General features: G+C 43.6%; 1 protein-coding gene across 10 annotated transcripts in view; it reads right to left on the bottom strand.

The window, feature by feature from the left end:
• TEX14 (testis expressed 14, intercellular bridge forming factor) overlaps nt 1–23,391 on the bottom strand; it is a 120,134-nt gene that overhangs the window by 18,983 nt on the left and 77,760 nt on the right. For 9 of the 10 annotated variants that reach the window (XM_078064697.1, XM_036082750.2, XM_078064648.1 and 6 more), the window contains 12 exons: nt 19,337–19,488; nt 17,589–17,779; nt 16,665–16,815; nt 14,610–15,520; nt 11,893–11,999; nt 9,542–9,667; nt 9,254–9,342; nt 7,898–8,179; nt 6,937–7,037; nt 4,871–4,990; nt 3,164–3,230; nt 334–415 (listed from right to left, as the gene is read on the bottom strand). In XM_078064697.1, the coding sequence (XP_077920823.1) occupies nt 334–415; nt 3,164–3,230; nt 4,871–4,990; nt 6,937–7,037; nt 7,898–8,179; nt 9,254–9,342; nt 9,542–9,667; nt 11,893–11,999; nt 14,610–15,520; nt 16,665–16,815; nt 17,589–17,779; nt 19,337–19,488 (2,379 nt within the window). The remainder of the gene's footprint in view (nt 1–333; nt 416–3,163; nt 3,231–4,870; nt 4,991–6,936; nt 7,038–7,897; nt 8,180–9,253; nt 9,343–9,541; nt 9,668–11,892; nt 12,000–14,609; nt 15,521–16,664; nt 16,816–17,588; nt 17,780–19,336; nt 19,489–23,391) is intronic. The other variant, XM_078064670.1, reaches the window with a different exon arrangement.

The raw sequence follows: 23,391 nt of genomic DNA, 5'->3' as shown, positions 1-23,391 counted from the left end.
TATTATTACTTTTAATCTCTATGTCAACATTCTTCGTAAGAATTCTTATTCCTACTTTACAAATGCAGAAATAGAAGAGAGGGGTTAAAAAATTTGACCAAAGTCACAGGGATGGAAAGGCAGAGTCACGATCTGAATAGTGATAATGATTCCTCTTCATAATCCCTCACAATCCTACTGAACAAGTCCTAAGAAAGCTAAGTGCCCAACACTCATTTTTATGACATGGTGGCTAAAACATTTGAGGACAAGCAATATATAAATATGGGGTATTATCATCTTTTAACATTACTTCTGTGAGTCTGAAACTCTGAATAAAATACTAGTACATACCTTCGTATAGGTTGGAATTGAGATCTGGTCAAAATCTCAGCATTCCTTCCAAGGCTTTTTCTCATTTGGAACTTTTCTTCACCTGAAAGAATAAAGTAAATGCATTTTTTACTAAATTTTTGCCAACTCAGATTATTATTTTCATTCCCTAGAATTTCCCTTGGTCTGGTCCAGAATAAGAAATAATCTGAATAAACAAAGTGCTTCCTAATTGGGTTTGGATTGAGTGTTGTAGGAGAGGTTTTTGCTCTGAAAGTTTATTTTCCTTGCTCAGAGGGGGTAACTACATTCTGACACTCAGAATACAATCAAGCCATTTACTGGCCTTTCAGTTATAACCACTCAGTTATTTCTGGAGACAAATGTTATTTTGTCTTTTCAGGAAGGCAAACTGACCTGGTTCCTGTCAACAGACACCAGGGGGCGTTGAAACCAAGAACTGTTTGTTCACTAAAGATTCCAAATAGAAAAGACAATTAAGCTGGGCATTCCCAGAGTGCTAACTGCGCCTCTTGGCCATCAGGCTCCATTTAAAGCCGGGGCGGGGGGGGGGGGGGGGGGGGGGGGAGATTCACAACTGATTCAACTATCTTCTGTTCTCCCTGACATCAAGTGTCTGAAGTTACTCCCTGACAAGTTCTCAATAAGATACTTTGCCGACCTCAGGGCAGACAGGGCCACTATCTATTTTCCTTCCCACCACTATACTGCTCTGGTTTATAGAGAAGGAGACAGACAGAGCAGCCTGCCCTCTTGGCAAATGTTCATGATCCCCTTGCCATTCCTTAGGAACACGTGGTCTAGTGGGCAATGGGGAGGCCCACCAATGCAGTGTCACCTTTAGCAGGTACCAAGGAGGTCTGAAACCCCATCAGTAGAGAAGCATTGGGGTTCTTCTTCCCGTGACCCTCTTTCAAATACCTAGAAAGCATAAACACCTAGAAAGCATAAAGGAATTCCTAATAAGTACAATTAGAACTGGAGGAACACTTAAGAGATTTTAGAGTCTCTCTCCTTTATTTTATACAAAGGGAGAGTGGGGCCTGGGGTGAAATGACTTGCCCAAGGTCATGCATGGGGGAAAAAAATCAGTGGCAGAACTGGGCTCGGAACCCAACATGTGTCCAGTTGTTACCTGTGATATCACCTGATATGGAAGGGGTATATATCGGAGCCCTAGTGGAAAATGGGGTAGAGAAAGGCCGAAAGCAGGAAATGAGTGGAAATCAGAGGTTTCTTCGTGTACTTCAGATGTTTCTATCAAACTAGCCCTGGGTTTCTAACCTACCTGCCCCACAGTTTCTCTATCCCACTCAACCCTCTTCCAAACAGAAGTGAAATGTCTATGTGCAGGCCAGGCTCACACAGAACATGATCATGGGCGGAGGCTCCACAGAAAGAAATGGATGACCCAAGACCCAGGTCTGGGGACTTTTAATACATGTTGTCCTGAGGATTTAAATGTTCATCTAAAAGCTCATTGCTTCTTAAAATGCTCTTGGCTGGGCGCCTGGGTGGCTCAGTCAGTTAAGCGTCTGCCTTTGGCTCGGGTCATGATCCCAGCGTCCTGGGATCGAGCCCTACGTCGGGCTCCCTGCTCCGCAGGAGGCCTGCTTCTCCCTCTCCCACTCCCCCTGCTTGTGTTCCCTCTCTCGCTGTGTCTCTCTCTCTGTCAAATAAATAAATAAAATCTTAAAAAAAAAAAAATGCTCTTGGCTGTGACGGGGGCATGAATCAGGTTAGAGACAGAAGACAGAGTGTGCAGCAGGAGGAAGGGAGTAAGTTCAGAACCCAAGCCCACCATGCCTGGGTTCAGAATGTTGAGACATGACCACAGGCAGCTACATGGCTCAGTAGGTGGGTAACTCTGGCTTTAAAATAGATGGTTGTATACCTTAAAAGAGTAAAAGTGCACAATTTTTACAATGTCTGTATCAGAACCAGTGGTTCACTTATATCTTATCTTGTGCCACACCCGGGCTGCTGATCCAAGGTTAACCTCCCATGTTAACAGAAAGCAGTTGCTGAGTTATATAGAACCCAAGGCCTCCCAAGGCAAGAATGTTATGTTGACTGTGTACTATTGGCTGTTATTAACTCTTTTTTTTTTTTAAAGATTTTATTTATTTATTTGACAGAGAGAGAGAGACAGCGAGAGAGGGAACACAAGCAGTAGGAGTGGGAGAGGGAGAAGCAGGCTTCCCGCCGAGCCAGGAGCCCGATGTGGGACTCGATCCCGGGACTCCAGGATCATGACCTGAGCCGAAGGCAGTCGCCTAACCAACTGAGCCACCCAGGCGCCCCTGTTATTAACTCTTTGCCAAGAAGCTAAGCAAGCAAAGGAAAATGCCTTTTGGGGTGAAGGACATGAAGAGCAAGTTCTAGTTTTTGTTGTGTCAAAAACCAGTTGTATGGCCTGGGCAAATCCCTCAAGTCAGCTCAGTGAAGATGAACAAGCACCTGCAATGTGCCACGAAGGGGTCAGAAATCTAATGAAAGACTAGAGGGGGAAAAAAGAAGAAGAAGAAGAAAGGAGAGGAGGAGGAGGAGGGGGAAAGGGGGGGAAGAGGGGGAGCAGCAGAGCAACCACTAAACATATACTCTAAGAATGCAAGGGGAGGACAGATAATATGATATGTGGCTGTCAGGAGGCTGGTGAGGGGCAGGAGATTCATTCTAATGAAGGGAAATCCTTGAGCCTAGGTTCCCTCATCTGCAAAATCAAAGGCCTGGAGGAGATTATCTCTAAGGACTGTTCCAGCTCTAAAGATCTGTCATCCAACAGAAAGTGAAGGCAAGTGAAAAGGAATCTGCCTTAAGAGCTTATTACCAGAGCCTGGAGGTTGGGCAAATGCATCTTGTATTCCTTCAAAGTCGTCTTCTATGGGGCTCGAGGTCTACAAAAGAATAAAAGAGCAAAGGAAGAAGGGTCACTGGAGGCCAACATATAATCCAAAGGTAGAGGGAGAATTTCTTGATGTTCTTAAACCTTGAAAATCTTTCTATCTTTAATAGAAAAAGAACAAACCTGTTTCGAAGACATTAAGGATCATTTGTACTTTATGTCCCTCCTCAACAAGTCCTCCCTTGCCTCCCGCTGTGAGGAGGAATTGTGTGACTTTTCCCTTCTTTATGTTATTATCCCCTCCTCTCCCCAGCCTTCCAACAAAGATGTTTTGATTCTTAGGACCTTCACCAGAAAAGCCAAAAAAGGTTGGGGGGTGCCTGGGTGGCTCAGTCAGTTAAGTATCTGCCTTCGGCTTAGGTCATGATCCCAGCGTCCTGAGATCGAGCCCCGCAATCAGGCTCCCTGCTCAGCCGGGAGTCTGCTTCTCCCTCTCCCTCTGCCCCTCCCCCCCACTTGTGTGTGCACTCTCTCTCTCTCAAATAAACGAATAAGATCTTTAAATAAATAAAAAAAAAAATAAATAAATAACATAAGGGAAAAAGAAAAAAAAGAAAAGTCAAAGAAGGTTGGAAAAATGGCCCAGAATACTGGTTCCTTTGAGAGGGTGCAGTGACTGGGAGGAGGCCTGGGTGGGGGGGGGGTCTTCTGGAGGACTGCTTCCTGATCTGGGTACTGGTTACATGAATGTGTTTAGTTTGTGCAAGTCCATGAGCTGCACACATAAGAGCTGTGTACTTTTCTCTATGTTACACTTTATGTATGTATACACACACACATATATGTATGTATGTATACATATGTACATGTGTGTATATATATATTTTGTATCTTTTTATTAAAGATTTTCTTAACATCCCAGTCTGCTCACAGTAAAATCAAGAACAGCTGAAGGATTAATAATGAAAAACTGCTCTGAGTTATCAGAAGTGCAGAACAGTGGAAATGATGCTTTTGTTGCATCACTGAATTCTTATCAGTCAAAGGTCGTGTTTGAGACATACAATCAATCCCCTTTTTCTTCCACCCCACCTTCCATATTGGTAAAAGGTCCAAAAAAGGTGGTAGGTTAGTAGGAAGACGAGGCAGAAATTATATAAATAAATAAGAAAATCCAAACAGCTTCATTTTACAAATGAAAATACTCTGTACAAATAGATGCTTGCCAAACCCGGGCAGGTTCCCGAGAAAGCCCCATGCACTGCCCAGCATCACATTCATGCTGAGCCCTGGCCTCTGATCCTGGCTCTCCCACCACTGAAGCTTGGCAGGCCAGGGCTAATTCCCTACATGTGTGGATCACCACTTCTTCACACAGAGGAAAAACAGCAGGCCTTCTTCTCTTCTCCACAGGAAGAGTATGTGAATTAGGTAACATGAAGAAAAGTGTTTTGAAAAAAAGTACTAAGTACTGTACAAATGCAGGAATCACAGTTTTGGGAGAAACTGCATATGACCTTCCGTTCTCAAATATCTTATTTTTCAGAAGTCTTTTCAAAACATGAAAACACTGCTAAGTCAACATTATACACTTTTATATGTAAGCTATTTTTTCTCAATAAAAATAATTTAAAAGAATGAAGGCAATAAGAGAAAGCTGAAAAGTACTTTACCCTAAACAGTGGTTTTTACCTCTAGAGCTAAGTTTTCTTGAGCAGTTGAGGAATAAAAATATTCATGGTCTGGAGTTAAAAATTCATCTGTTATGTCCTCAGAAGATTCTGGTGAACAAGTTGATCGCACAGACTGATCCTATTAATAATGTAGGAAATCACTTTTAGGTTGGTGTTCATTATAAACAAATCCCTTTATATTTGGATGCAGTGTTAATAATGGGGTTATCTAACATTACCCAGCAGTCAGGATGACACTCCCTGAGGCAGCCCTCCCTGCCTGCTTGCACACTTGCCTCTGCCCTCCTTCCCTACAGTGAGCTATGAACCCCCTGCAGCAAGTGAGGCAAATGACAGTCCTGAGACTCATCATCCTCATCTGTACAATGGAGGGGGAGGGAGTTGGGCGACTTTTCTGCCCTGAAATTCTAAGAAGAAAGGCCCTAGACAACTCAAGCTGGGACTGAGCTTGAACAGCCACAGATGCTTCGTCCTCCAGACTGAGGAGTCCCGTGGGTGCTACAGTTTAAAAGCAAGTGAAGGAACATGATGTTAAAAATGGCAATGCAGGGGCACCTGGTGACTCAGTCAGATAAGCGTCTGATTCTAGATTTTGGCTCAGGTCTCGATCTCAGGGGGTAGTCTGCTTGAGGATTCTCTCTTTCCCTCTCCCTCTGCCCCTGCTCACGCCAGCCTGTGCACGTGCTCTCTCTCAAATAAATAAATCTTTTGAAAAAAATAGCAATGCAATCTCAATAATAAAAATAAAACTTGAAAATTCAAAAGTACCAGTGATTTCTTTAGCATCTCTGTTTCCCCCCTTCCTTTTCTGCTCATTTCTCCATGTTCAGGCCCTGGTCCCCACATGGCAGGCAACTAACTCCTCTCCACACCTTCAGTCATCTCTTGGCAGAGGTTTTGTGATTTATTTCCTTGGATGCCGCTTCCGCCACACACTTCTCTTCCCGCACACGTAGCAGCTGCTCCCCTTTACCTCTCGTATCAGATTGAAACTTCTTAAATAAGCCTGGCCTCACATACCCTCCCCACTTCCCTGACAGACCTGCTTCTCCAGCCAAGCCAATATGCTTAACAGGGCCTATCCTTCCAGCCTCCATGTGAGAAAAAGAATAAATTGTCTTAAATTGTCCTTGTGAGTGGTTTCTGTGCTATGATTAAATACAACAGCATGTTCGTTGAAAGACCTTAAATGTTATCACAATTGTATTTTTATATTACTTCATTTTCAGTTCCTGTTTATATTCTTTAAGTGATTGTGTCCTCATATCATAATGATAAAAAATTCTGGTTCCTGGGCGCCTGGGTGGCTCAGTTGGTTAAGCGACTGCCTTCGGCTCAGGTCATGATCCCAGGGTCCTGGGATCGAGTCCCACATCGGGCTCCCGGCTCAGCGGGGAGCCTGCTTCTCCCTCTGACCCTCTCTGCTCTCATGCTGTTTCTCTCTCGCTCACTCTCTAATAAATAAATAAATAAATAAAATCTTTAAAAAAAAAAAAAATTCTGGTTCCTTAGCCTGACTGGACTGTGGCCCAACTGCATGCTTCAAGGATGTGTTAAACCCCTGAAGCAGGGCTGTAGCCTCAATGCATTGATCCTGCTGAGGTGCAGTTGTCAGACGTGAACACGTGCCTTCCGCTGAGAGGTGAATTTGGGTCTTAGAGGACATTCTAGATGAAGGCACTCTCATCACAACCCTGGCCTTGCTCTTCCTACTCTAATCAGTCAGCTGCTGGGCCACAAGCTTTGATACCTGACCTCGCATTGAGCTTACAGAGTTGGTCTTATCTATCCAACTAGACAAGAAGCTCAAGGGTTTCCTGAATCTGACACTTGTCTGTGTTCTGCACAAGCTCCAAGATACACAGTGCTTTGAGTTGAACTGACTCAAAAAGTATTTAGGCAGGGAAGAAAGACTTCTTCATTCATGTCAGAGACTTGAGAGCACATACTCCAACAAAAATGAACTACTACAGATATTAATTCACTGGCATAATACATAACAACTCAGTTCTACTTTACTAGATCCTTGGGTTCCACCTGGCTCTGCAGGGCCATATTACTTACGCTATAAGATTTCTCAACGACCACAGATGCATCAGAACTTGCTTGAAAGACTTCACTATGCTCTGGCTGCTCATTTTTTCTGGGAGACAGGTGCCTGATACCTAATGATTTTAACACAACCAGGGCCATAGTCATTCAGTGGTATTTAGATGGCATGGAAGGGGAGAAGAGTGGAGTGAGAGGAGAGATGCGTGACTACTCTGCCGAGGGTGGCCATGTCCCATTAGTGGGGTTCAGTCCAGAGAATGGAGACTGTTAGTTTGGCCTGGCCCCAACACCCGGTCCTGTAACATCATCCTTTTGCCCACCCATTCAAGATCAATGCTTGAAAAGGAATAGTTTCTAAAAACTAAAAGAGCCCAAGCCAGTAGATTTTCTACCTAAGATAAGTGATAATTTTAGATGCATCTTTCTTTGATTTGTAAACAACTGTGAAATAATATTCCATGCCCTGCTTGCAAGCAAATTACCAAGTGGAACTACATGGCCTTCAGTTTTAACCTAAAAATCTATAAAGTGATGACAGTCAATGCCATTTGTCTCTACGTTCTTCTGGCACAGAATCTCTGGGAGCCAGTGGAGTTTTTCTGGCTTAAAATGCAATGCAAGGAAATGGGCAGTAGGGAATGGCCATCTACCACTGCACTCAGGTAAGAAAGGTTCATTTCCCTGCCAGGTTAGAGCCAGGAACAGGGTCACTGTATAGAGATTATTTTACTTCCTTTCAGCAAATGGGTCTGCTCCAGTAACAGAAAAACTCACGAATCTTTGGATTTCTTTACCTTCAGGAAGGACAGTGGAATCAAAAGGGTATGCTGCTTTTCCCTGCAACTCAGGGTTCCCAGAGAGAAGGGAAAGGAGAGATGACCAAGCAAAGGAAATATGCCAGGAGGCTTACTTATTTTTGAGAGCTAATAACTTGATAGAGCTCACCTATCCCAATTCCTCCAACTGAACTTACTGGTGCAGCTTCGAGGCCCAGGCTGTCTGCCATGCTGGTCACTGTCACAGTCACTGTTGTCCATTTTGTCACACTTGCCATCTCCTCCTGGCTCATCATTTTTCCTGGGATACTCTACAATGCACTGCCAGCCCACTTTCTCAGGGTCCCTCAGCAGGGACTGCGGCAGGGGATCAGGCACATTCTTCGCCTCACCCTCTGAAGTCACACTACTCTGAGGACGCCAAGGTGGTACCACCAGCTGCCCAGCAGCTGCTCTCTCTGCCATATCTTTCACCTCCACTGGACAGAAGGGAAAGCAGCATTTACAACAGAACTCTGAACATTGGGAACAAAAGCTTTTGCTTCTTGAAGAGCTATATAATATTTTAGAACTCATATTGTCACAATAGTTGCCTTTTTAGAACTGCGTCATCCTTAGCTTGCCCTGTTTGGCTTGAAGGGGAAGGGAGAAGAGAACTGATAACAGAGGGGAGGACAGAATTTCAGTTCATTTCTGAATTTTGGAATAGAAGGTAGCAGAGAACTTGTAGATAGACCTTCTTGCTGTGAAGATTTTATAAGAAAATAACATCTGCAGCCCCCAGTCTGTAGAGACTAATGGAAAGGATTCTATCTGAGTTTGTCTAGCCTCTCTAGACTAGGCAGAGCTCATATGGGTGTGTGTGTGTGTGTGTGTGTGTGTATGTGCGTGTTTTTATATGTGTATCTGCATGGGCATGTCTTCATTCCAAATGTTCTATACTTTTGCTAATGTCATTTAACATAAGTATTAAAAAACACACTGTATCCTTTTAAGCTTATAAAACTGATACAAAAGGAAATGCCCACAGGATATGCAAAAGTGACACTGCATGCTCTCTACTTTCATAATGAATGTTACACATTAAATTTCTACTGTGTATTGTTTTGCTACACTTGTTATAAATATGTATATATACATATAATGGAAATATTTCTTATAAAGTCTAGAAATGAAAAAAGTTTTTCCCAGAAAAATAAATCACTGAACAGTACGGTATACACAGTGGCAAGCTTGACAGTCTCTTTTCTTTGGACTAGTAACACAAAACATGTTCATTTAAACAATGTTAAAAGACCCATCTTAATAAAAGCTTATCTTTCCTAAGAGGTAAACAAAAAAAAAGAAGAAGAAGAAGAAGAAGAAAGAGAAAAGCATTTCCTTTCTGCAATTTGTAATCAGAAAGGCCTTGCTTTTAAACTGGAACGAGCCAACAGAAGAAAAGAATGTGGGAGGCTGGTGCAATACAGGCTGTGTACTTAGAGATAACAACCAGGTTAGAAATATACTTTAAATTTCATCTGGCCCAACAGAACCTATGACTCTTTACTCACTTTTCCATTTCAAGTATACCTCTCCATCATCTTCATTATTTCTTGACTTTGCGTTACAGATTTCAGAAGAGACGGACTCCATACTGATCCTAAATTGTATAGGTTTGGGGGAAGGGGAGCAGGGTGGACACAAATACACCAGTTTGCTCAAGTTCCTGACACAAGCCCGAGCCCTCCAGCCCATCCAGAGAACCAACCCCTACTCAGAGCCATTCCTGGGACTGCACTGACTCCTGCTTACCACCAGAGGGCGCCAGACTCCCCAACGTTCAGACCACTCGAGCCTACCTAGTAGAGCCCTGGCCAGGGCCAGATGACACAGGAGGTCCCTTGGGGTGGCTTGACACAGTAACAAGTGCACTAGTAAGCTGAGTCAGCTTGGTTCGGGCACTGGACTCTTTAGGCCTTCCCTGGCTAAGAAATGAAAAGACTGGGTTAGAAGACCTCTAAGGTATTTTTTTCAGTTTCCAAGTTCAGATTTCATGATTCTAAAAGTACTCTTGAGAAATTTTCACAGGAAGAAGAAACCCACAATTGAAACCCAGCTTCACCAGACTTCTGAGCCTTAGCAGAGCCTCCCACCCTAACAATGCCACAGAACACAGGTGATGGTTCAGTAACTGTTCCTACCCTTCGAACAGAATTCTCCAGTAAAAGGCGCACCTGCGTATCAGTGAGAGCACAATAACTAATATTTGCAAACATGGCCTTAAGGCACCAGCAAGCCTGAAGAACATTCAGAGTTCTTCAGCCTAGTCTAAGTTCTAACCCTACCTGCCACTAACAGGCTGCCTGCCTCTGGCATACTTCAATCTCTCTGGACCAAGTTTCCTCATCTGAAAAACAAGGGAGTCCTTCTTCCTCCACATATCCATGATCATATACACATCTCATCGTCTATTAAAGTAACTCCTCAAAAACATGTGACCTGTGGCATATGTACGAATTCCTCCTTATCTTGAACGCCCTACTTCCCCAGTGGACCAGAACACAGAGAGACTGCTGACCTGGAAAGGTCAGATCTGACTGGCTTCTTTAAAGAGGAAGTTGGCAGCAGCTATCAAGTATCTTTAAAATGTTTAAACCCTTTGACCTACTAACTCTGCTTCCGGCAATCCGTCAAGGACATAATCCAAAGAGCAGAAAAAGTTGCACTGACAAGTCACTGCAGCCCTATTCAAAATGGATAAAAGCATGAAACAACCTAAAATTCAACAATGGGGGACATCCAACAAGTTCAAATTTACAGGATGTTTTCTTTTTTTAAATCTTTATTTAAGTAATCTTTACACCCAACATGGGGCTCAAACTCACAACCCTGAGATCAAGAGTGGCATACTCTTCCGACTGAGCCAGTCAGGCGCCACTGGATGTTTTTTAATAATGTGGGATATAATGCTCTTGGTTTTAATGTAAGATGAATAACCAGGATATAAAAGTACCTATATGGGGGCGCCTAGGTGACTCAGTTGGTTAAGTGTCTGACTCTCGATCTCAGCTCAGGTCTTGATCTCAGGGTTGTGAGCTCAAGCCCTGCGTTGGGCTCCACAATGGGTGTAGAGCCTACTTATAAATAAATAAATGTAGCTATATGCATATAATTATATCTTTTAAAAGCATACAAAAAGATTAGGTGGATTGGTAGCAAAATGTCAAACTTTTCTTTGGTCTGTCTTTTGTTCTTTTGGGGGAACAGGGTGAATGGGTGTAGCGGAGGCCACAACTATGGCTTTGCTTTGTCATCTAATGCCCATACTATCACCCCATTTGCCTCTCTCAATGATGTGAGTTCTAACCCCTTTGATGCCAGTTAGTTGGTTCTCCAATAATTCCCTTTGTAAAGGTAAAATACACTGAACTAAAATGTCTGGGCATTTTCTTTGATTCTCCCTAGTGAACACGTTTACCAACGTGAAAGGAAAAGCAAACTCTTGTCATTAGTCTCAGTCACCACTAGGAGAAAAACAAAAAGTTACTTTTTTCCAGGAGAACTGACTTCAAAGCCATGGATTAAAAGCTACCATTTAAACACAAAAAAGGAAAGCTGAAATTGATAGACTAGTCTATCTTGAAACACCTTTAATAATTGCCCCTATGCAAAATAAAATTTGTTTTACCTAAATTCTTAAAAAGTCAGTGTACACATATGCTCTCCTTCCTATGATCTGTGCTGAAGCCAATTCATTTCATTGATCTGGATGGAAATCATAGGCTGCATGGTAACAGTTAAACTGTTCAACCCCTACTCTGGAGTCAGGGATGCTTATTTTGAACAACCCTAGTTTCCAAATAGTTTGGTTTTTGGAGCACTGACAAATGGAATACCTGGCATTTCTTTTTATAAGAAAAACAATCTGGCCAGCTTTGGAAAGGCAAGGTGCTTTGCTTTTGACAAATGGTATGTTCTGTGTGATTAACCTGCCAGCTACTTTACCTTCGATGTCTTCTCCTACAGGTTTCTGTTACATGGCTCTTTCTGCTCACCTGAAGGAGAAAACCTGCCAAGATCTGTTTCTGTGTTAGTATTCTTCATCACTCACAGTCTCTTTGTCACAAGACACATGAAGATCATTAAGTGGCTTTGGGGTCACATGGGAGTCTAAAGGCATGGTGACACAAAGAACAAAATATTAACTCACCTACTGGTATTTGGGGTCCTGTTTCTTTCCAAACTGCATTTGGCTCCTTGAATGGGCTGTGATTGGTCACTTGTGCTCTGTTTTCCAGGTCCACAAAAAGTTGGCAGCTTAAAAAGCAGTAAACATGTTTCAGTGCTTTGATGAAGGAATTCCTCTTCACTCTCACATTCTATTTTTCAAGCCATTCTTACTAAATGTGCAGAAATAACCAGACCTACTAAAAGACGATTTCCTTTTGCATATTTCATATCTAGTAACTCATCTCTTGGCTCGAGGTCTTTACACAGAAATGCTGGTCCCCAGAAACCCAGTCCAGACTGGGAGCAAGTGAAGAATGAGCAGACAAAGCAGACTTCAAAAATCCAATAACTTTCAGGTGCCTGGGTGGCTCAGTGGTTAAGCGTCTACCTGTGGCTCAGGTAATGATCCTGTAGTCCTAGGATGGAGCCCTGTTTCAGGCTCCCTGCTCAGTGGGGAGCCTGCATCTCCCTCTCCTGCTCCCCCTGCTTGTGCTCTGTCAAATAAATAAATAAAATCTTTTTTAAAAAAGTCCAGTAACTTTCCCCTATATTACTATTAAGGCAGCAAGCTTTGTGGCAAGAACCTTGGGCCCTGGGCTCTAGTCTAATCCTTACTCAGAATAACCTAAGAGAGTATTTTGCTTCAGCTTCCTCATCTATAAAACAGGGAAAATAGTATCTACCTGAATCCACCAGTGGGGATGCTATGAAAATAAGACACAATAAAATAAAAGCTACAACACTTTGGAAATAGAAGCAAATTAAATTAAAGCCTGTGTATTTTATTCCAAAGAGAAAATTCTGGATCTGCTTATTCTAATTTTAACAAACTTAGTTCATTATATTTCCTAACCTGCAGCAAGTTAAGGCAACAAATGTGGTGCACTGGGATGGCAGCAAGATACCCAAAGGTGAGAGGATGCATAAAAATGGTCATAAGCTCCCTGAAGTATGAGCTCCAGAGGCCTTTGCATGGAGGCAAAGATTCCTTAGCAGGGGCTGAAGGCAACAACTTTATCATGGAGCATAAATAACACATGTTCTGAAAAATGTCATGGTCACCAAAGAAAGATTAGAATATACTGAGAAATATATTCAAAATAGGTATTTAGAATAATGGGAAGTGTGTAATATTTTCATTTGGCACGATTAAAAATTTAGGAACTGAGAAATTAAAGGAATGACCCTGGGCACCAGGCATATAAATGAGGCCTTGGACCTTCTTGCCCAGCTCAGCCTCCAGCTGAATATGGTCAAGGGAGTGATCCCAGCCCATGCCACATGTAGTGAAAGAATCATCCTGATTAGCCCTAACATATTCCTGACCCACAGAATTGTGAAAAATAAATCACTGTTATCACTAAGTTTGGGGTTTTGTTGTTGTTGTTACTACACAGCAATAGATAGCCAAAACATAATATACAAGAAAAGTTATTTCTAATAGTTTTCTAGCAAATCTGAATTTCCGACAGAAACAGAAATATTAGAGTCTAAGTAAATTCATTTTGCCTTCTCTTTATACAAAAATGCCAACGCTTTTCCAAACGTTTCAAGTGAGGACTGCAGTCTCACTGAAACTCTCAGCAGGGTACAGTGAAAGAACACCAGACTAGGAGTGAAGAAACCTGCCCCTAACCAGCTGTGGGCCTTGGCAGTGTGGCTTAGTAAGGGGTGCGCGTGGTGAGAGTTGTCTGCCCTGTGCAGGCAATAAAGGGATGCACTAGAAGTGGAGAATTTTAAAACTATAATAAAACCCACTAAAAGCTGACCAGCTTTTTATCATCATAGGCCAGCAATTCTAAATAACTTCAGTAATAAAATCCTTCTTCCAATGGGGCTGACCTCTCCTATCCCAATGTCATCTCGGTAACACCTGGACTTTCTAAAGTTTAAGTCTTTGACCTTGAGCTTCACACTCTGTAAAATGATGGGGCTGATCCATCTCTAAAATTCTGATTCAAGAGACAGCCAGCTCTCTAAATGTGAACTTGTTCAAATTCATTCATTTATTCATTCCCTCAATGACCATCTATCGAGTACCTTCTATGTGCCAGGTACCCCTGTTAGGGCACAGAATGTGTAAGACCCAGGCCCTGCCCTTAAGGAGCTCATGCAGGAGCCACTCTGCAGCTACACTTCCTAGACCAGCTCCCATGGTGTCTTCTCACCTCCTTTGAGGTATCTTCTTTGATGACCAGGCTTGGTCCCAAAGGAACTATTCATAAGCAGAACCCACACTGGAGCTATTCATAAGTAGAGCCTGTGACTCAGTCATCATCATGTCCCAGGGCCTAATTGTATAGCCTCTGGCTCTATAAATGTTTATTGAATGAATAAATGAATAAACAATTGAAAATGGGGATTAATACCTGCCCAAGATACCATATTTAGTAAAGTGAATCATGTAAAATTAATACCTGAGCATTTTGACCTATAAAACAGCTATTTCATATGGTCCAGCCTGATGCACAGGATTTATAAAGAAGAACATGGGCTGTGTGTGTGTTGGGTTTGGAATGAGAGATGAAGAGTATCTACCTTAGAATCCCATCCTAGAGGCCTTATTTCCCAAAGCCAAGAGGACCCCACTATGAGTTGGTTGTATTTATGTGAGTCCTTGCACAGGGGTTAGGGGCAACGCTGAACCATGTTCCAGATCCTGCTCATGCAGCCCTGCCTCCCACTTCTTAGCTGTACCTGATGGCTCTTCTCTGACTCATCTCCAGTGCTTTCTTCAGAGACTTGGGTGACAGGTTTCCAGCCACAGCCACTTCTTTTCCTGGACCTTTTGCCAAAATGTCCCCCTTCGAAGTCTCTCACTATGGAAGACCTTGTCAGGGTTAGGCAATTGCCACTGGTGTCCAGCTGCTGGCCCGGCGGCTGCCTGACAGGAGGTACATAGCTGGAAGCTGGGGGGCCCAGGGCTGAAGGGGAGTCATAGATGTTGGCGAACTCTCTTGAAGAAGCCCACAAAGACCTGCACTCCTCCTGCTCCCTCTGTATCATCTCAAGCTTATCGATTTTCTGTTGGATATTCCTGAGCAAATCGCCATTCTGGTGCATTAATGTCTGTGAAATCTTTAGATTCAGCACACACTTACTGATGTACTCCTCGGTCATGCACCTATTGCTCACATTGCCCTTGGCTTCTCTGGCTGGCTCGGGCAGGCTGGGTGAACTAAGAGAACCATTTTGCCAATCCCAGTCCTCAAAGGAGAGCTCTGTGCTAGCTTCTGAGGAGTTCTCGTCCTCATCACAAAAACAGCACGCCTCTCTCTCCATCTTGTCCAGCTCTTCTTCCATGGACTTCAGTTCATCTGCCTGGCTCGGTCCAGCCCCCTCAAAGGATGAACCGGCTCCCGGAGGCTCCTTCTCTTTGTCATCTCCCCTGTCCAGGCAGCCCGAGTAGATTTCGTTGATTTCGAAGCTACAGAGGCTTGCTTGACCTGGGATGGGGCTCCTGGCCTCTTCCGCCACAGAGCCAGCAGGTGAAGCAGCGTCTTGGTTCTGAGTCTCCTTGGCCATCATACTTGGATCTAGGACTTGAGGATCTGGTGTTGCTTTCTCGGTGGGAGAAGAGGGACCCCTGGGTGAATGAAGCCGACTCCCTGTTGGGAAGAATGGCAACATGCAACGGATTAAAGTGATCACATGCAGCAGCTAAGCAGCCTTGCCATGTTGCTCAAGTGGTGTGAGAATAGAGAAAGCAGCTTTTAATTTTCCCATTCCCTTCACAGGTGTGGAAGACTACCAGATACACTCACAGAGGGTGTGAGGGTATTTCTAACAGATGAAAATTTCCATTTTGACATGAGTTGAGGTAGAAAATTGAGGAGAGATCAAATCCTGGGGAAAATGTTCTAAGCTTAAGTTATAGTGTGTTCAAAACACACATAACTCTCAGGACATGGAAATTACAGACCCCTAAATCTCAAGGACTAAATTCATAGCTTCTTTTTACATACAAAGGAGTTTGAATACTCACGTCAGTTAAAGTTATGCTCTAGGTGAGTATCTGATAAAAGTAGCCACTGTATCACGGGAAGAATCATAATTCAAAAAATAACCCCAGAACTGACCACCCATCACCCCTGCTTGCAGAGAACAGGATGGAGGAGCCAAAGTAATGAGATGCCATTCTGGAGGCTTCCAGCCCTGTCCAAAGAGACAGAATGGTCACTTGGCCTGGATTCCAGCTCTGTAATAAGTCTGGAGTCCTAAGTAAGCCCTTAGTTTTCTCATCTGGAATATGAGGATATTAAGCTGGATGATTGCAAGGTCCTTTTTAGCTCTGAATTCTAAGATTTCTAAATGTACTAAAAAGCTGTACGGCTATAGGAAAAGGGTGGAGGGAAACACCAAAATATTGATAAATTATTTCTAAGTGGCAGAATTAAAATGGTAAATAATTTTCTTCTCTGTATGATTTCAAGTTTTCTATAATGAACAGATAATAGTTTTGAATTTTAAAATCACCATTTTTATTTGGGAAGCAATTAAATCAATTCCTAAGAATAATCATGCTAGAAATAAACTAGTTGTTACTGCTTAGCTCTGGATCCAACTAAGGTGCATATGGAGCCAAAAAAATTTAACTTAGTAATTTCAAGAATCTTGATTTTTTTCCTAAGGCATCCACCATTTCCAAGTGTAAGTGACGTGTACAGTTTGGAGGAGTTGATTAGTTGTAGCTTGCAACTCTCCTAAAACATTCATGTCAAATAATGCTTAACCTGTGGGTTAAGGCCATACCCATTTCCTTTAGCTCTTTTATTTCCAAGTTAGGGGTCTCTTTCAGATGTTCTGAGGTCAGTCCTAGATAGACATTGACATCAGGATGGAGTTCATATCTCTGCACCTTGGGGCTCTCAGTTGGCTGAGTTCTCTGGGTTCCAAGAAAATCCTTCAACAAGGGAAATATCATTAAGGACATATTTATAATCATTTGAATGTCGCTGGTTTTTTTATTAAGTTTATTTAAGTAATCTCTGTACCCAATGTGGGTCTCAAACGCACAACTCTGAGATCAAGAATCTCATGCTCTTCCAACTGAGCCAGCCAGGTGCCCTGTCACTGATGTTTTTTAAACAGATCTAGGTATCAAATAAATCCTTCTTCCTCCTGTTGGGCAGACTGACTATAACCCAAATTAGCTAATTCATTGTTATTACCAATATTTTTAAAATAATAACAATAGGGATGTCTGGATGGCTCAGTCAGTTAAGCATTTGCCTTCCGCTCAGGTCATGATCCTGGAGTCCTGGGACCAAGCCCCATGTTGGGCTCCCTGCTCAGAGGGAATCTGCTTGTCTCCCTCTGCCCCTCTCCACTTGTGTTCTCTCTCTCATTCTCTCTCTCTAAAATAAATAAAATCCTTAAAAATTAAATTAAATCAAATTAAATTAAATAATAACAATAGCTCCCAGTCACTGAATCGCATTATGTGCCTATGCCCCTCTATGTGCTGACCTTCCCCAGCCTCCTTCATCAATTCCCTGCTGCTCCCACCAAGTGAAGCAGCTCGGAGTTCCTTTTCTTGGGAGCCCAGAAAGAGAGTGATGAAATGAGGATTTCCAAAACTTCTTACAACTTGATCTCTAGCTTCTTCCTGGTCTCTAAGCCCCCTACACCACTGTGATGAGTAAGCTGAAATAAACTAACAGCTTCAGAGCTTACCTTTAAGTCATTCTTCAGAATGTACCGGATATCTTGAAGGTTCATAGTTCGGTCTTTCTGCTTGACCTGGATGCCTGACTTAACAATATCATAGTAAGGCTTTGGAAGCCTGACATCAGCTTCTAAATAATTCCCCAAGACTATGGCTTCTTTGATAACTGAGCCATCTAAACCATTCCAGGGTATGTTATCTGTTAAGGAAAAAGTCATAGGAAAGAGTAGCATTAAGAAATCATGTTTAAAAAAAAAAGAAATCAGGTAAAATTGGGTAACCTTAGTCAAGTCACTCAACCCCTTTAAATATTAATTTCTCTTTATAGAAAAAACTACCTGGAAGTCCAATCATATAAACAAGAAGCCACTTTACCCATTTACGAGGGAAATCCCTGCTGCAGAGACAGTGTCGGAATCATGTGCGCGTGGGCCCCCTGCTGGCGGACCTGAGCACCACAGCGAATGTTTCATGGCTTTAGGGATCCGTAGCCCAGTGCATTCCTCTCATGGAAGGTGTGGTTTTGCCTCTCAGACCATAAACTATGCTAAATGGGAAGGGACTCTCACTTACCCCCTCAGTGAATGTGGTTTTACTGTATGTGTGTATGTTTCCCCTCTCCTCAAGGATTGTGTCTTCAGATATGTGATCACTTCCTTCACACTAGGGTCTTGCAGGTTTGGAAAGGCTTCCACATCTTTCAAGTGACACTGCTTATATACGCACTAAACCCTAGGTTTGTTTGATTTCATAGTTTACTTTTCCAAGGCCAGTCTTTCCCCCTCATTTACAAGTTCTTTTTTTTTTTTTTAATTTTTAAAAAGATTTTATTTATTTGAGGGATAGAGAATGAGAGCAAGAGATAGTACGAGCAGGGGGAGGGGCAGAGGGAGAAGCAGACTCCCCGCTGAGCAGGGATATTGCCAAATGCAGGGCTTGATCTCAGGACCCCTGATCATGACCTAAGCTGAACCAATGGAGCCACCCAGGCACCCCTCATTTACAAGTTCTTAAGGGGCATCTCACAGAGACCCGTAAGCATTGACAGCAATACTCAGTTCAAAAACTTTGCTTGGGTTAAATGCATTACCTTTGACAGGATGATAAGTGGACTTTGCTAAGCCTCAAAGAACAGGTTAAAAGAAAAAGACTTGGTGGCACCTGGGTGGCTCAGTCGTTGGGCGTCTGCCTTCGGCTCAGGTCATGATCCCAGGGTCCTGGGATCGAGCCCCGCATCGGGCTCCCTGCTCTGCGGGAAGCCTGCTTCTCCCTCTCCCACTCCCCCTGCTTGTGTTCTCTCTCTCGCTGTGTATCTCTCTCTGTCAAATAAATAAAATCTTTAAAAAAAATAAATAAAGAAAAGAAAAATAAAAAATAAAAGAAAAAGACTTCTGGGAGATCATCTCATATCTTCCATAAGCACAAAGAAGTTTCCTTGAAGAGATTTTTCTATGTCTGCATTTTCATAAAACTAAGTAACTCTTTTTTTTTTTTTTAAGATTTTATTTATTTATTTGACAGAGGGATAGAGAGAGAGAACAAGTAGGCAGAGGGAGAGGGAGAAGCAGGCTCCCCGCCGAGCAGGGAGCCCGATGCGGGGCTCGATCCCAGGACCCTGGGATCATGACCTGAGCCGAAGGCAGCCGCTTAACCAACTGAGCCACCCAGGCTCCCCACTAAGTAACTCTTAAGGGAAAAAAAAAATCCAACCTAAGAGTAGAGACTCTGGTCACAGTCAATGTGCTCTTGGATATACCTGTTAAAATCTCCTGTATGATCATAGAAAAGCTGTAAACATCTGACTTCACTGTTGCTGCCTTCTGTAAGATCACCTCTGGGGCAGCCCAGTTGTACAGCTGGGTCGGGAGGGGCACTCGAGTCAGGTCCCTGTGTATACGTCCATCCTGGCTACAGAAGGAAACACAAGGTCAGGTTCATGTCTTAAAGGAGCATTGTGAACATCATACAGTACATTTGTGAAACATCTGCCTCTGAAGACTGGCAACCTCCTACTGTTCCAATCTACCAGAGTGGGCTCTGCCCACCCTCCACCGCATCTGACTGTTCTCTCTTGCTTTCACTCAAGTCACGGGGGCCTGCTGTGAGTTTCTCCAATACGTGTCACCACTTCAGGTCTTTGCACTGCAAACTGGCTTCTTCTGCATGGCATGCTCTACCTAGAGATCCCTGGGTGACTGGCTGCTTCTTGTAACAAAGGTATTAGCTCAAAAATTACCTCCTCAGAGAGGCTCTCCCTGATCACCTATAGTCCTATTTTATTGGCTTCAGAGCACTTATTTTCTGAAGGTTTGTTCATTTATTTACTGCTTATTTTCTTCTCCCCTCTGCTAGAGTCAACTCCATGAGAAGAGGCACCTTATCTCTCTCATATCATGTATATCTAAACTTACATGAGGGCCTCAATGCCTACTTTTGAATAAATGAGTATAAGACTCTTCCAAGACCCCATCAAGCCCCATCTGCTTTATCAAAGCCTTGTGGGACTCCTCCAATTCCTTGTGATTGCTTCTTTTCTGAACTCTGCCCTCTTGGGACCAAGCCTTCTCAGTTCAGTACTCAAAAGTGCACTGACTGGCTTGAAAAACTCAACTTCCCAACTAGATTCCTTGAGAACTAAGTCAGAGCATCCTAAATGTCTCTTGGGCCAACAAGAGTCCTCAAGGGGGTGTGCCTGGGTGGCTCAGTTGGTTAAGCGTCTGCCTTCAGCTCAGGTCATGATCCCAGGGTCTTGGATCGAGTCCCACATCGGGCTCTCTGTTCAGTGGGGAGTCTGCTTCTCCCTCTCCCTCTGCCTGCTGCTTCCCCTGCTTATGTGCTCTCTCTCTGTCAAATAAATAAATAAAATCTTTAAGAAAAAAAAAAAAGAGTCCTCAGGGTGAGGTCAGCACTGATTTCTGTCTACAGCTGCCATGAGCATCTAATGAGATCTTGTGTGTGGCAACACTCTGAGCCATAAAGCACATACAAGTAAGTTATTATTATGAATGTTATGGTAGGCATTTGGTAAAGACTGTAAACGCTAGCAGATCATTTTTTTTTTAAAGATTTATTTATTTTAGAGAGAGAGAATCTTGAGTAGACTTCCTGCTAAGCATGGAGCCTGACGTGGGGCTCGATCTGATGACCCTGAGATCATGACCTGAGCCAAAATCAAGAGTCAGACATTTAATCAACTGAGCCACCCTGGTGCTCCAATGATTAAATTTTTAAAAAAGCAAGTGACCAGAAGTTCTTTGCTGGTCTGGCAAAAAGATCTGAGGATGGGATGGGTGTCTCAGACTTTGAGAAAAGTTCCTTAAATAGTATTTCTTCCAGCAGACCTTTTGGTAAATGGTAGTGAGTTCAGGAAACCATCAAGTTAGAAAAGTTGGTATTGACTTTTTGGTTGTATTGCTGAATAGTTAAGCATGGCCCAGTATAGCATGAACAGCCTAGAGGCATGCCAATACCACATTAATATCACAGAAAAAGCAATGGACTGTTTTACTATCAGAGATATACTCTGAGGACCTAGCATGCTTGGCTCTTCACCTTGTGGGGTGGTTCTTCAAGGGAAACACTCACCTACCTTCTCAGGCCTCTCAGGCTTGTCTAAGGCTCTGGTAAGGGACAAGTCACTTACAACGAGCATTTATATTCTTTCTCTTTTACATCCACTCACCTTCTTCTTTTACAATCTGCCTTCCTTCTTGGTAAAGCTAGCTGGCTGTCATTCTGGGGCAGATATTTTTCTAGGCTTCACCTCTGACATCATTAAAATTACATTTGGCTATGGCTATGTGATACCACTTGCAAGGTCAATTCCAGCTCTAAAGATTCCATTAAGAAGGAGTTGAAGAATAAGATAAACTGCTGTATCATTTTTATGCCACGAGATGGAGTGTTAACCTTGACAATGACATTCAACAAACCAACCAGCCCAAATAGAGTGTTACCAAAAATAAATGTGGAATTGAAAGTTACTCTGGATTCTTGGATCTCAGCTCATGTTATCAGTTGTCAAAGAAGGGTATGCTGTTGTGGCTGGAACTGCTTGCTGACTGATGTTTCTGCCTGAAGTTCCATTCTGAGGTCAACAAATCCAAAAGAAACCACACACCTTCCTACTCAGTTACCTCCAAGCCCCTTACCTGACCCATCTGTGGACCCCAGCTCCTCAGTGCATCTCACATCTTTCACTTCTATTCTGATTCCTTAGTCACCACCAGGCCCGGAAGTACGGCCTCCTAGTTGGGCTTCCTACCCTTAACCTCCAATCCATTCTGCCCTGATAGGCACGAAACATCCTCTACCACCTCGTTCTAGCCAGAGCTGGGTAACTTGAGACCATCTCTTCCCCTCTCTGGGCCTCAGTTTCCTCATCTGTAAAAGACAAGGCTGGGCTGAGCCATCTCCAAAGATGTATTTCACTCTAGGATTCATATTTCTATTGGAGAACTCTGGCAGAACAAGCAGTCATGCCTCCATATCAACAACAGATGGCGCTCCATCACCAGCAAATAGCTTGGACTCTGCCGCAGCCTTCCGGAAAAGCCTCTTCTGTTATGGAAGGCAAAAATGTCCAAATCCCTTAGCTTCTACTGCTCCTGCATACATAGCCAAAGTGGTAAATCCCGTTCTGAACCATTTAAAGTTTTCCCATCATCTAGACTCTTCTGTTCATTTAACCGACGTTCAAATGAGCACTTACTATGTGGCAGGCCCTGAACTGACAAGGAACATGCACAGTCCCTGCCCTCCCAGAGGTCACCCTCTGGTGGTGCAGACACATTTGGCCTCGGAGGAACGGAATACGCAAAGTGCTGTGGGGACCAGGGCTTCAGGATAGGCTTCATGGTTGTGGTGGGAGATTATGCCTGAGGTGAGTTTAAGAGGATAAACAGGTGAGTGCCAACTATTCCAGATGCGGGGAGCAGCACCCAGAAATGGCCTAGCCCAAAAGCAGCTTCAGATACCAGGCAGGGTGGGGGAAGCGACATGGCTGGCACTGTGGGCAGAGCCCCACCTTGGAAGGCTTCCACACCCTGCAAAGTGCCTGGACTTCATCTTGTAGGCAATGTGGAGACACGGGAAGGTTTAAACTGGAACTGAGAATGGACCAGATCTGAGGCTGAGCAGCTCGACTGGAGACAGTACTCACGTGGAGAACTGCTGCAGTCACACCCCCACTGTTCCCCTGCCTCTCTCTGGTCCCCTTTCAGCCCCTTCTTCACATGCAGGAGCCAAAGGGACCTTCTTAGCCTGTCAATCATCCATGACACCATCCTGCTCAAAAAAAAAAAAAAGCCCTTCGTGTCACCCAGTATTCTTAGGATAAAGAATTCAAACTCTTCACCAAGGCCCACATGGGCCAAATACAACCAAGCCCCCTGACTGCTCTGCAGGCAGAAGGACCAGGGGAATGCGCAGTCTGGGAAGTGAGTCCTTCTGTTTCATTCATTCAAAAAACATATGCTGAGCGCTTACTGTGTGAAGGCCTGTTTTAGGCATTTGAGATACAGCAGTGGATAAAACAGAAATCCCTGCCCTCACAGAGCTTTTCACATAGTGAGAAAAATACATTACAGAATATGCGAGGAGCAATGACCAGCAAGAAACTCTGAAACAAAGCCTCAGTGATTGGGGTGGGGTGGGGAGGGGGCATAGGTGGGGGCAAAGGTAAACTGAGGTAGGCAGGGCTGAGCAAGAGGTCTGCCCAGTGGCTGAAGCTTCACAGCAGAGCAGAACCAACAATGGGCTGAAGGCTCAGAGCTGTGGAAAGCAGCAAGGAAGCACAGGAGAGGTCCTCTG

This window comes from Halichoerus grypus, chromosome 2 (assembly GCF_964656455.1).
Source record: "Halichoerus grypus chromosome 2, mHalGry1.hap1.1, whole genome shotgun sequence".
NCBI lineage: Eukaryota > Metazoa > Chordata > Mammalia > Carnivora > Phocidae > Halichoerus > Halichoerus grypus.
The sequence above is the reverse complement of the archived record's forward strand: the minus strand, read 5'-3'. Positions and strand labels throughout refer to the sequence as shown.